Consider the following 13006-nt stretch of genomic DNA (forward strand, 5'->3'; position numbering starts at 1 on the left):
ACGCGCGCGCGAACCGGGAGGGCTTCTCTTTTTTTTTCTACAGCTGCTTCTTCTTCTTCTTCTTCTATTCCACTTTGATCAAGAAACATGCGGCACACACCTCTTTTTTTTTCTAATACACGGGGAATTGCGGAGTGGGGGTTCGAATGAGTGAGTTAGTGGGAGACAATCTGTGTAACCATTCCATCACATCACACTTTGCAAGTTTTTGCGATCAAAGTAGCTGGGCAAGTGGGAGTGGTAGGGCGTGTCAAGGGGCGCGGGATCGGAATTGGAATTGAATTAAACCTATGTAGCGAATATCAAAAAGACTTGTCACGATCTTGGTCCCTTGGTGTTGACGGTGTTGCTGATGTCATAATGGCTGATCTCTTGGTCTTGGATCTTTGATATGGGCTGATGCGACTCCGCTGATCGCTGATCATTCAAGACGCACAGGCATCACAAACATTGGTTGATGACGCGCGTGACTTGCCCCTGGCGATCGTTCAGGGGCTGGCTTGGGCCAAGAAAGGCAACTCGTCGTCGCAGTCGTCGTCGCATGCCCGCCCACCCGCGGGCGCTACGTACATACTCCGCAGACACTGGCGGCTACATGGCTGGCCGGCGGTTAGTTATCCACGTGGATAGTTGTGCTTCTTCGCGTTTGTGAGACGTGCTTGTTTTGTTTTCTGGGCGGGCGGATGTCGGTCTCGCTGTCGCTGATGGATGGTCTAGACGGTCAGATTGCAGATTGACAAGGTAGGGGATATCGGCAATGTCAGATTTCTCGCTCAGCAACTGGAACCAAGGCGGAGGCGGAGATGAACGGGGGGTAAGGGGGGTGGTGAGATGGAATGACTAGATTGCGTGTGTAGATCGGGATCGGAATTTGATCGGATTACAGTATGTAGATCGGGTCTGGATGATGGAGGTTACGAGGTGGGAGGTGCGTGTGGGAGGTCGGAGATGCACGTAGGAAAGACGGATTGGTGTGTTGATGTTTTTTCTTTGTATGGTTGCATCGTTATTGTGGTTTTCGAAATACCTTGAGCCGCCTGGATCTGGTTAGCTTGGTGCCCAAGAACATCAACTCCCATAGTAATTTGTTAGTAAATTAATGCAGCAGCCGTTTCCCACCTCCAGAAGCCCATGAAGCTAGTCCTGTACTCTAAATCGTTCGTGTATAGCGTTTTGTTTGTGTGGAGCTTGTTGCGAGCTCAATCTAGCTGCTGTTGGGATGCCGCCCAAGCGCCAGCGTAAGCCGAAGCAGCCATTCGATCAAGGCGTTAACCCGTCCTCCCAGAAGCGTAGAGCGCCAGCAACTAGACAAAATCCTACCCATTTAACGCCTAAACGTGTCCGCCGTGAGGCGCTGCCGTCGCCTCCAGCGACTGCCCCGCCGCGCCGTCAAAGCCCGTTGTCCGAGCCTGAGCTGCAAGCCACCCAAACAGCTGCCTCCGCGCAAGCTGAAGATATCGTTGGCGAGGATGAGGATACTTTCGAGGATGGAGATGGCGATCCGCTGCCTGAGGATGAGGATGAGATCGCTGCTAAGGGCGCTGCCGGTAGTGTTGAGGATGAGGGAGAGCCAGCGTACCGACGTCAAGAAGGCACTCCATGGCTGCCTCGCTCATCGCAAGCGCTAGAGGATGAGGTTAATCCTGTACTGCGCGTTAGGTGGAGGGCTTGCCTTGGTGGTGATATGGAGAAACACTTTATTCCTGAAGCTGCCGATAGCGAGCACGGCGTACGGCTGTACTCGCTGCATTTCGACGACCTATGGCAGTGGGTAGATGACGTTGTTGCAGAATTACGGCCAAAAAGAGCGAAGATCTCATCTGTTTGCACTGTTGTTTACCCAGCTAAGCAGGCCAAACGCGAGCGCGCGATAAAGCGATTGCGGCGAGGTGTTGATGCAACGTGGAATAGCTTTCAGCGCCTTGTTGTAGAGGTTGATAACTATGTCAGCGAGCCAGTAAACGTCGATTTCGAGCTCATCTTGGCTGAAATTCCAGGGGAGCAGCAGCCGTTGCCAACGGTTGTCGACGGTCCTCGTCGACGCACCGCAACGGTGATTCAAGAGGAGGGGCTTGCTGGTGTAATAGCAGCTGAACAAGCAGGTAGCGGGCATGCTATTGCTATCCGGGATAGATGGCGCTGTACAGATACCCATTGCGAGAACTATCCTTATTGCTGCTGGATGGCGCCAACAGCGAGGCAGCCAGCGCGCTTCGAAGATCACCTCTTTGTCAACGGCAACATTATCTCCATGTGGGCAAGAGCAATTACAGCGAGAAGGGCAACGTACGATGAGCCATCTGATGATGTACGGCTTGCAATTTTGAGAGCAAAGGACCTGCGGGTGCATGAGAAAACGCGCAAGTTGCGGGCGGCTGGAGATGGCGACGATGATATCAAAAGCTTAACAAAACTGCTCATCGTTGGACAGCTTGAGCGGATGAACAGGCAACCTCAACAGGAGTCTAACTTGCAGGCAGCTGCACCAACGATAACAAGAGCTGAGGTATCTAGTGCATCTCAGTGGGCGCCTATCCGATATGATCATGAGCAGGAGATTAACGAGCATACTAGTAATTTCTTTAACTACCTTAAGTTAAAATTTCCTACAGTTGGAGAGGACATTAACGAGCTTTATAAGACTCTTGTTATTGACGGAGCTATGGATATCAACCTCTTGATGCAGCCATCTGGTGATATCTTGAAGTTGTGGACGCAGCATTTCAAGCAGCCTCCTGGCTGGTTTTTCACGCTACAAAACACTGCAAAAGAATGGCAAGCTGGGTACCAGGGTCTCACAGATCGTAACTGGAGACGAGTCGAACGTTGTAAGAAAAGAGAAGAGATTGCGCGCAAGAAATTGGTGGTTGAACCGTCTAGCAGTGTTGTGGAGGATGATGGCGAGAATGCTTGAAGCTTAGTGGCCTGAGCGTTTTTGGTGACAGCGGCCCGTGCCCGCTATAGTGTTGAGGTTTTTCAGGCGTTTCAAATGCGCTGCAACAATAGTCTATTTGGATAGCCCTATGTACAACACTACAACGTTATGCGATTATAACAGGTTAACTTCCTAAGATAGTTCTATATGTATAGAAATAGCTCTTATTTTTTTAGAATTATTAAATCGCTTTTGTGGGTTGCGCATTAAGGTGTAATCGTTCGCATTTGTATGGTATCATCTACCTATAGAAACGTACTGTGGCATCCATTTAAAAGCACAATTAATAGGGATAGCCACACCTATGGAACCAGCTTCTGCAGTTAATATTACAGCACACCAGCTGCGCTGCATACTCAAGAAAGACCCCAAAGTCAATGAAGTTCTCCGCTTGCGCTGAATTCCTTTTCATCCACCCCTTGAGCTGCTTAAAGCTCTTCTCGATGGGGTTGAAATCTGGTGAGTATGGCGGCAGATACTCAAGGAGTACTCCAGCACTTTGGCAAAGCACCCGTACACGCTCTGATCGATGGATGGAGGCGTTATCAAGCACGATTACTGAGGCTGGCCCTGGGTGAGGATTGCAGAACGGCAGCACTTGAAACTCTAAGAAGTCTTCTAGGATCTCAGATGTAATCGCGCCTTGAAAGATCTTATAGCTTATGTAGCCATCTATCGTCATGGCTGGCAGCAGCGACCACCGTTCTGATCGCCTGAAGCTGTGTGATAGCTCCACCGGCTCCCCGATTGGAGACCAGCCATACTTGCGGTCGCCCGTACGCTCATTGCAGGCGCTCTCGTCCAACGCAACGATCTGCTCCGCCTTATAGTGTTGCGCCATCCTGGCAAGATAGAGGCGGCGGAGTGGCTCACTCTGCTCCTTTGCCCGCTTTGTTGCAAGCTTGCGAGACCATCTCATCTTCTCTAGCTCTCGGTAAACGCTCGCAAGGCTTATCCTAACGTCGTACTCGTCGTACAAGAAGTCCCTCATCTCATCCATGTATGCGCCCGGTGAGCCATTGAGGTATGCCTGAAGGCCTTCGCGCTGAGCTTGCCGGAGTATAGATGGCCGCCAAGTCGAACGCAGCGCGGCGGATAAGGCACGCCCCAAAACTCTAAGCTCAACCTCAGCTTTGCTACTGTGTTACGGCTCGCACCTGTAGCTCTAGAGATGGCTCGATCACTTTCGCAGGCAGCAATTCGGTCGAGGATAGCCTGGAGAACAGCGGGCTGCAAGCGGTGGCCGGTGCCTGGCATCGCGATGAGATGGGCTCGAGAAAATTGCAACACCAAAAACGCGAGTCAGTAGAGGCGATCGCAGCAAACAATGAACTTCAAATACGTTGTGGGTGTTAGAAAGCGTGGCTGCATCGATTTACTAACAAATTACTATAGGAGTTGATGTTCTTGGCCACCAAGCCAACCAGATCCAGGTGGCTCAAGGTATTTCGAGAAACACCCATATGGGAGTTGACGTACCGGGTACAACAAATATGCGGGTGGAAATGCAGCATACCTATCACATCGGATTGTGCATCCTGCATGATGCCAATATATGAATATGCATATCTGAAAATGTCCATGAACAACTTAGACGCGCGTTTCTTTGCTCATCATGTTCCTGGGTTCTGACCTTGTTACCCGTTGCATATGCATGTGCATATTCGTCCTATCGTTATCTACAGTAGGATATCTCGGTACTGCTAGTAGCTAGTGCGGTGCGTGGCTTCATGTAGGAACGCGTGGCATGGCGGCGCGGCGCGATGGGCTGAGGCAGTTTGGTGTACGTAGTGGGTATGCAGTGTAACTGTAGTGTGGAGTATGTGGTGATAAGGGTGGGGGATAAGGTTGTATGTGGAGGGGGAGGGGGGATGGTGGAGATGGGCATGAGGGTCAGGGTGAAAGGCCAATCTCTATGATACTAGATTGTGAACGTGTAAGGGCGCGTAGAAGAAGGCACACAGGATACGTATACATCTTTCTTTTACCAACAATTCAATTCCTGCACTTCCCATCATCTCATCCTTACAACCCCCTCCACTACCCAGATACCGACTGCTAGATACCTTACCGGGAGATCTTCGGCACAAGCAAACCAGCACAGGTGCAGCTACACACACCCAGTCCCACGGAACGGTTTTCCTTTTGCCACAATCGTCGCAGCCCAGACGTTGGTTGATCTCTATTAGTACACCCACTTAATATACTACTAACTTACTGTATACACCGGCGTCGGGGCGGTACCGTAAAACCAAGGTACCGATACACGTGGGATGACGTCGATGGTGTTATGGATTCCAAGTTCGGGATCGGCAGTTAGCGGACACAGGTGAATGCTAAGCTTGTAGTAATGGTCTAGTCGGATAGGACCCAGGCAATGGCGGCCATGTTCGCATGAAGACATAGGTAGGGCAGATGAGGGTGTGGGCGGTGTTTGTTTCTAGCAGATTGGTTGTGATAATATTGAGAGTGATATAGTTAGTAATAATGTATGTCGGGAAATTACTAGGCTTGTTGGGATGAATGCGTGTGGGAAGGCCCGCTGTTATAATGAGGTTTATATAGAAGAGGGGCATGTGTTATAGGAGGATAAAACGTAGATCCTAAGGCTGTTTTGGGGGAGGAATGTTTGTTCGTTGTGTTATCTACAGTAGTTCATTACTGTATCTTGGTTTGTGTACGTGAGAGGTGAAAAAGAGCGCTGTGTTCAACGGTATTATGAGCGTGAAGCATGTTGATTAGTAGCCATTGAAGTTGCGCTATACCCTGTTATCTGTGTGATATTGATACAATGTCATCACTTCTCAAAAACACAACCTCTTGTGGACCTGATGTGCATTCCCCTCACATGTGTTGTTTATGCAAAGACATGCTCAGAAATTACCCCCATCATCGCATTGATCCTCAACACCCACAAACCTCCTCATTATCCCCCCATTTTAATCTCCCCGTACTCGCCAGCATTACCACTCCTCAACAAACCTCTCAACTATCTTCTCGCCCCCTTTTCACCCGAAACAACCTCATCCGACATATGACCAGGAACAGCGTATCTTAATCCCTGCCTACACAATGTCGCTTGCGAACGGCGCCTGGAAAGATAATTTTAGCGATTGGTTTGCGTAGCTGATGCAGGTTGTGTCAGACGCGTTCGGTTTGGTGCTGAGAATAGCAGTCTGACGTGTGATGTTTCACTTGGGCGGGATGGGAGGGGCGATGGCGATGGGTGGTGATGTGGACGGAGTAGGGGTTTAGTAGATGGGATAGCCCTGGAGGGATGCGCATAGGATGATGTTTTGGTTGGAAGGGGTCTTTGAGTACGGGCGCATGCGTCTGGGTAGATGAGAGGGATAGCTGGGGGCTTGCACAATTTTCACGCGTAGAAGAGTAGGTGAACCTAACCATCATTTCAGCCTGAAGTTTTAATTAAGAGTTTTTTGGTAATTGCGACATTATTGTCTTGTTGTATTCTGTTTGTAAACTTGGGCATTCAAAATGGTGACGTCTTTATCTGGAAGCTACACGCGTGAAAGTCTCGGAACGCGTTCCGAATGATTACATACACACCTGACATACCAACACTGCGCGACAAACACTAATCTCGGACTACTCACCTCCTACCAGCTTAATACATCTAATGGATGCATCTGTAGCCAACGTTGTTACCCCACCTGAGCATGTAGAACCCGTATTCGCCTCTCAACTTATCAGCGACGAAAAGCTGGACGATCTGGTAGACCGCGTGTGCCATTCCAGAACAAGCAGACGAAAGTGTGAAAAGAGCAGGCTAAAAACCAATGTCAGAAGTGTGGATGATGCGCTGGGCGGAGGACTTGAAAGTGCAACAGTAGTCTGTGTCAGTGGTGAAGCTGCAGCAGGTACAAGTGAGGTTAGTACATAAACGATCTGAACATGTACTCCTGCCTAAACATCGCAAGAAGCCCATCGGGATGGATAGGAAAGAGGGGCTGTGTCATAGGTATACACATCCGAAAAGCTGACCGCAGCTAGATCTGCCGCACTTATCTCGTCTCATCTCTCCTGCAGCACGCGAACTCAACGGCTGCCGTTATTGATACGACTGGAAACTTTGATATATTCCGAGTCCACACGCTAATTGTGGCAAGACTATCAGCGCATGTAGATGGCATCCCGGAATCTTTACGGTCTTTGCTGGACCCAGAAAAAGGCGTTGGGATCGAAGAGGTGGCGGCTATGGTTCTAGATCGTGTGAACATTATGCGGGTTTTTGATTTTGAGGGCGTGAAAGAGGCGGTGGGTGAGATTGAAGCAGCGCTGGAGAAAGTGGAAGATGAGGTGGAAAGAAAGAACGTAGTCGGCCTAGTGGGAGAAGAGGAGGAGAAGAGGATGAATGAAAGAGAGGACATGCCAAATGAACCGGAGAAACCAAAGAGGACCTATGTTGCAGACAGCGAAGATGAAGAGGACGGCGAAGAGGACGAGATGCTATTCAATATCGAGACTATTGAGACTACCACAACAACAGTGGCGGCACCACCAGTCCAAATCGCGACGTTAAACATAAGCCCCTCAAAGCCCTTAGAACAACAACCCAGTACCATCAAATTCATTCTCATCGAAACCCTCGCCCAAGTCATCAACCCCCTTTTGAAGAAGGATTACATACAAGGTACGTCCACACCACCTTTCTCTATCTCCAACAAACCCACACACTAACCATTCCTTCCCTCCAACAGCAAACGCCCTCTCATCAGCCTTCCTCGCATCTCTTGCATCCATAACTCATAAACATAACCTCCACACTCTGCTCATCAACCCCATCATCCCTCCCCGCCTACCCTCGCCCACCCGTCCACCAGCAGCAAACGCACCTCCACCACGCCAGCGCCAGGAACCACCTCCAATCCCGTCTGTATTTGCGAGTAACACTGCGGTCCCAGCATTGATGAGTGTGCTGGGACGGTATACAGATTTAGAGGTGTTGGTGGGGAAGATGCCGAGGCGGAAGGGGGACGCAAAGTTGTTCTATAGCGAGAGCAGTAGGAAGCAAGGGGTTGAGACTGTGGGGGTGTTGGAGGTAGTGAAAGATCGAACGGAGGGCCGGAATGAGGCGTGGGCAGACTTGTCAACAATCAATCAGATCGGCATGATTGATTCCTATCTAGGTTAAAGGCTGCCTAATGAAGTAATTCTTTAACCCATATAGGAATCAATCATGTCGATCGATTGATTGTTGACAAGTCTGGGCGTGGGCGATCTTTGGGGAGAGTGACAAGGGGATTGGGGACGTGATGGGGAAATGATGGGTGTTGTGTTGATCTATAGACTTCTATCCTCTATGGTAAAGTCTGAGGTGGTTCCTCGAGGTACCAGGCGTCGTCTCCTGTATTTCTTATCCACCCTTTCAATGCCGCTCTCACATCGTCTTTGACTTGCTTCCTATCTCCAAGTACCTCTGTCCCCTTCACCTGCTCATACGTCTTCCTACCAAGAGTCTCACGTACAAGCACTGCGCCCCCAACAAGTCCAGCCAAACGCAGAGCCTCCATCCACATACCCCTCCGACAAACCCTACTCGCCCCTCTAGGATCCATCTGTTTGCGTCCCTGCAACACACCTCCAATAAGCGTCTCCTGCCAACTCGGGGTCCACACAGCAGAAAGATTGCTCGACACCGCTTTTTCAGCTGCAGAAACCGCGCGGCGGGACCACGTGAATTCTCGCTCTGTGGGCAGGATATTGAAGGGTTGGAAACGGTACCCTTCTTTCCAGTTTCCAGTCTGCATCTGCGTGAGATTTCTAAGACGGCCTGAGGACGAGAAGGCTCGCGTACAAGCTTCCGGTACGTATTGAGAGGATGGTAGGACTAGGGATTCCAAGTACGCGTTCCGCGGGCTGATCAGGAGGGAAGTCGTTGATGATAAGAGGGAGGTTGCTTGCTTTGCGGCTAGTTTATCTGTGCACGACTTGCTGAGTGTAGGAGGTGCATCTGGGCGTGAGGGTTTCGCGCGAACGATGCCTAGGAGAGAGAAGTTTGAACGGCCTCGGAGGGCGGATGGCTCTTGGTCTGCTGAAGAGGAAAGGGTGGGTGGTGCGCTAGTCCAGGGCGTAGCATTTTCTTGTAATGCCATGGTGAGCTCCATACTGGCGTCGCCGCAGGGTGCTTCGGAACAGTACATGTAGAGGGTGACGTCTTCTCGGATGGTGAATGGTTGCTGTTCGGATGTGCATTGAGTGGCTTCTTCGGGTACTCGCTGTCGGACAATGTCTGAAATTGGGTAGGGCGGTGTTGATATGAGGATGCATTCATCCAGTAGGTAGCGATTAAAAGCTCGGATAGCGACGATTTCTGCATGCCAGTCGTGGAGGATGTTTCCGTGGGCGAGAAGGAGTTTGTTTGATGGGAGACATTTCATGCCAGTTCTACAATGGCGTCAGTTAATACATTGTTCTTCGGATGTAATTCCTGAAAAGCCAATTTTTTCTTTCATGTAGCCATGTGAATCAGTACGGCTTATGATAGTCCACTATTGCTAGGGAGCTAGAGATGCTCCAGTCCACGATGTTCTACAGAATCAAGTCATTGCTTACCCTAGAGAAACACATGAAAGTCTACCGCCTTCACTAGTTCATGAGCATAAGCAACTACAGCTCCTTTCGATTCCAAACACGCAGGAGCGGTTACCGTTACACGTGACGATACCTGCGAGAGGCACCCATTCCCTCGATCCATCATTGCGAGACCGAGGCTTCCTCTTGTCCGGCAACCGATCAAAGGCTTCCAGCACGCAGTCAGCGATGGCAGTTGCATCTGGCATCATGATGGATGGTGGTTGGTGAAAAGTGCGGAAGCCGAAGCTCGAGCGCCAATGCATCGCATCTTGTCGCGCCCCGCTTCAGACCTGCAAGCTCATGACCCACTGATTAGTCTACGCCTAGCTTACCATACCTTCATAACGCGCTGAAAGCAAACTACTGTTGCTCTCTACCCACCACCCATATTCGAGGGAAATCCACGCCAGCGCACCCATCATGGCCCCTAAAAATAAAGGCAAAGGCAAAGATGACTCCAAATCTGACGCCAAATCCGACTCCAAAGCCAGCAACTCCAAACTCAAACCCGCAACCTCGATAAACGTCCGCCACATCCTCTGCGAAAAGCACTCCAAAAAAGAAGAAGCCCTCGAGAAGCTCCGCAACGGCGCCAAGTTCGACGAGGTGGCGCGCGAGATGAGTGAGGACAAGGCTCGTCAGGGAGGGTCGTTGGGCTGGAAGGTGCGAGGTAGTTTGATGCAGGAGTTTGAGAAAGTGGCGTATGAGTTGGAGCCAAGTACGACAGGGAGTCCGAAGATTGGTGAGGTCAAGACGAGTGAGGGGTATCACATTGTTATGGTGGAGGGGAGGAAGTGATGGGGGATCGGTGGGCTGGGTTGCGCAGAGGGAAGGGCAAGGGATGGCTGCGGGAGATTTACAAAAGCTACCCTACTATGCGCGTGTTGGCAAGTAAGGAATAAACTATAAGAGATACCCCTTTACTTATGCGCAACCCATGCGTTTTCACGATGATCTGACAATGAGAATGGGTAGTAATCACAACGCGCACATATACACCACCCCCACGAAAAGATCGAGCCGCTGACAGCTCGTTTATTATGTTAGTGGTGGTCCATGTGATGAGTGACCGGCTCATTTTTGGCGTTATTGGGGATGTATACATGGTTTCTCGCAAATCGCGAGTTCTTGCTCTCGACAAGTCGCGTTCAGGGTCCGTGTTTCAGCTAGCGCACAAGCAAAAAGCATTAGAGAAACGCGTCTGGCGTCGCGCAACCCTCGTGATCTACGTCATACCTAGGTAGCCACGGATGTATTGCGGCGATGGCGAGATATAACAATGAGACGTCGCACGTCTTCTACCCCTCTTTTCGCCCACTGAAACGTACTCATTTTTGTTGAATTGTGATAGCTACTACTGCGTGTGGCTAAAATATCTCGCCTTTTCTATCGCAACCTGACTACGATACGACACGTGTGCTGCTTGCATAATGACGAAGCGCACATCAGACCAGTTTATGCAGACCAACCCGTATGAGGATGAGTTTGAAGTGCTGGGCTATGAAGGCGATGCACCTGTAGTTGTGGTGGACGATTGCGATACTGTGCGGTATACCAGAATTTCCTCTACCAATTTAGAAGATAATTTCCCATCTATCACGTTCGGCTGTTAATGACATGTCTTCTGCAGACGCAAGATCCGCGCCTTGATCGACAATGGGGAGATGAAGGTTGGCGAGTTCCAGAAAGCAATCGATGTCCTGCCGACGACGTATTCGCGCTTCATGAGCCAGAATGGTAAAACAAAGGGAGAACAGTCTTCTGTGTATCTGGCAGCATGGAAGTTTTTCAAACAGCGCGAGATGATGGGCATCAAGACTGTGCCAAACAAGAAGGTTAAAAAGGCTGGGGAAGGGGACGGTCCGCCGCCTGTTGACGATGTGGAGCTAGAGGGAGAGACCGAAGACAAAGTGCCAGTGTACGGTAAGTTGTGGTATATTCTAAAAGTAGTGAAAGCTAGCGCTGACCGTGTCAAGACACATGCGACGATGTTCGCAGGAAGATCAACGCGCATCTCAAGAAGCCTGGCGTGACACAAGCCTCCTTCCTCCGCGCTGCCTCGGCGTCCTTCCATACAACCGAAAAGAAGCTGGCCGCCCGTTCACTATCCACCTTCCGCAGCAAGCATGGAGCATACGAAGGCAACATGTCTGACATCTTCTATGGCGCCTACGTCTACTTTGAAAAACTGCGCATTAAAGAGAAAAAGCCAAAGAGCAAGAAGAGAGAAGAGATGGAGGAGATTCATGCAGAGAGAGGAGGTCTGCTTAGAGATCGTGCGATGGACCGGGTGATAACGTTGGTGAGTGACCACTGGCATTACGATGCGTATGCTAGGACAGTCCTCAACGGTCAAACTTTCGGGTGAGAGGGTGGGCGTGGACCTCGACTTGTTAGATGGAAACATCCATTGTATCGTAGCGAAAGGTAATATGTACATGTGCCGTTTGCATTGACTGCGTCCTGTGAATCCCAACGCCACCAACGCCTTTGCTCGAATGCATAGTATATGTAAAGCCGTGGCGCTCACAATGATGCGGCCGCCTCAGCAGCTCCTGCCAGCTTGAACGTCTTTGGACTGGAGAAGACGATTTCGACGGGGTATTTCCACTCCATGAACTTGGCCCACCCTTCTCGATAGTCAGCATCCAATCGAACAACTTCCATTTTCCCGTGACGCACCCCAATACGCAGCTTTCCTGCCAAAGTATTTGCCCAGGTATGGAACCATGACCATGGTTAGCAACAGCTCCAGCTGCTGCAGCGACTCTCTCCATTCTCGGTCTGCATCTGATATGTACTCGTCTTCGTCTGCCGAGGAGCTTGTGGCGGATGATGGTAAGGAGTCGACTTCGTCATTGGAGAATACACCTGGGCTGGTAGAAGGTTCGATGAAGCCCTCGCTGTTGCTCATATCCATGGCGGCGGTATGATGGGGGTATTTGAGACGAAGATAGAATCCGACTAAGAACGGCTCGCTACCGTGAGAACATTGAGATGCAATGCAATGCGACACGATGGCAGCGCGTTTGGTGATGGTGACCCTGCAGCCAATGAGCGTTGGTGGGGCTGAGCGGGTTGTATCACGTGATGCAAATCTTGGCACCCAGCGTTCGACTCATACATGTGTTGCGGCCAACTTTGAGGTAACTACCTGCCCTTGTTCTTTCACCACCGACCCTCTACAACACCGAAAACGACGAATTCATCCCAAATAATCTGCGCTACAAGACCGAAGCAGATAATTCGACTACAACCGCAATCATGGCTGATACTGTACGTCATCCAACCCCACGTTGGACGTCAAAATGGCGAAATAGGCGCACCTTTGCACTTGGGGAAAAGCGGAGACGAGGCTCCGAAGCGCCGTGAATTCTTGAGAAATCTAGAATCTAGGCCGCCTCTGATAGCTGCTGTCATGGTTGCCATGCTGTGGCGTAATCAGCTTTTCCTCAAACGCTGGGGTCGTACTACGCT

At 50.4% G+C, this 13006-nt stretch overlaps 6 protein-coding genes across 6 annotated transcripts; 3 read left to right on the plus strand and 3 right to left on the minus strand.

Moving 5' to 3' along the window:
- Positions 1-1219: 1219 nt before the first annotated feature.
- Positions 1220-2914, plus strand: PtrM4_002860 (uncharacterized protein; the record flags this gene model as incomplete). The annotated part of the gene is made up of 1 exon (XM_001930332.2): positions 1220-2914. The coding sequence occupies one exon, from the start codon at positions 1220-1222 to the stop codon at positions 2912-2914; it is 1695 nt and encodes a 564-aa protein (XP_001930367.1).
- Positions 2915-3176: 262 nt separating this feature from the next.
- Positions 3177-4192, minus strand: PtrM4_002870 (DDE-3 multi-domain protein; the record flags this gene model as incomplete). Its single annotated transcript, XM_066102658.1, has 3 exons — positions 3177-3180; positions 3292-3980; positions 4019-4192. 3 exons carry the CDS (start codon positions 4190-4192, stop codon positions 3177-3179), a joined length of 867 nt encoding a protein of 288 aa, XP_065964860.1.
- A 2958-nt stretch (positions 4193-7150) lies between these two features.
- PtrM4_002880 (uncharacterized protein) lies at positions 7151-8087 on the plus strand (the record flags this gene model as incomplete). Its single annotated transcript, XM_001930333.2, has 2 exons — positions 7151-7586; positions 7654-8087. 2 exons carry the CDS (start codon positions 7151-7153, stop codon positions 8085-8087), a joined length of 870 nt encoding a protein of 289 aa, XP_001930368.2.
- A 166-nt stretch (positions 8088-8253) lies between these two features.
- PtrM4_002890 (tRNA-specific adenosine deaminase) lies at positions 8254-9333 on the minus strand (the record flags this gene model as incomplete). Its single annotated transcript, XM_001930334.1, has 1 exon — positions 8254-9333. One exon carries the CDS (start codon positions 9331-9333, stop codon positions 8254-8256), a length of 1080 nt encoding a protein of 359 aa, XP_001930369.1.
- A 1626-nt stretch (positions 9334-10959) lies between these two features.
- On the plus strand, positions 10960-11897 carry PtrM4_002900 (uncharacterized protein; the record flags this gene model as incomplete). Its single annotated transcript, XM_066102659.1, has 4 exons — positions 10960-11078; positions 11160-11452; positions 11506-11677; positions 11837-11897. The coding sequence occupies 4 exons, from the start codon at positions 10960-10962 to the stop codon at positions 11895-11897; spliced, it is 645 nt and encodes a 214-aa protein (XP_065964861.1).
- Positions 11898-12055: 158 nt separating this feature from the next.
- PtrM4_002910 (uncharacterized protein) lies at positions 12056-12449 on the minus strand (the record flags this gene model as incomplete). The annotated part of the gene is made up of 2 exons (XM_001930337.2): positions 12056-12159; positions 12212-12449. The coding sequence occupies 2 exons, from the start codon at positions 12447-12449 to the stop codon at positions 12056-12058; spliced, it is 342 nt and encodes a 113-aa protein (XP_001930372.1).
- Positions 12450-13006: the final 557 nt, after the last annotated feature.

The sequence above is a fragment of the Pyrenophora tritici-repentis genome, chromosome 1 (assembly GCF_003171515.1).
Source record: "Pyrenophora tritici-repentis strain M4 chromosome 1, whole genome shotgun sequence".
NCBI classification, from domain to species: domain Eukaryota; kingdom Fungi; phylum Ascomycota; class Dothideomycetes; order Pleosporales; family Pleosporaceae; genus Pyrenophora; species Pyrenophora tritici-repentis.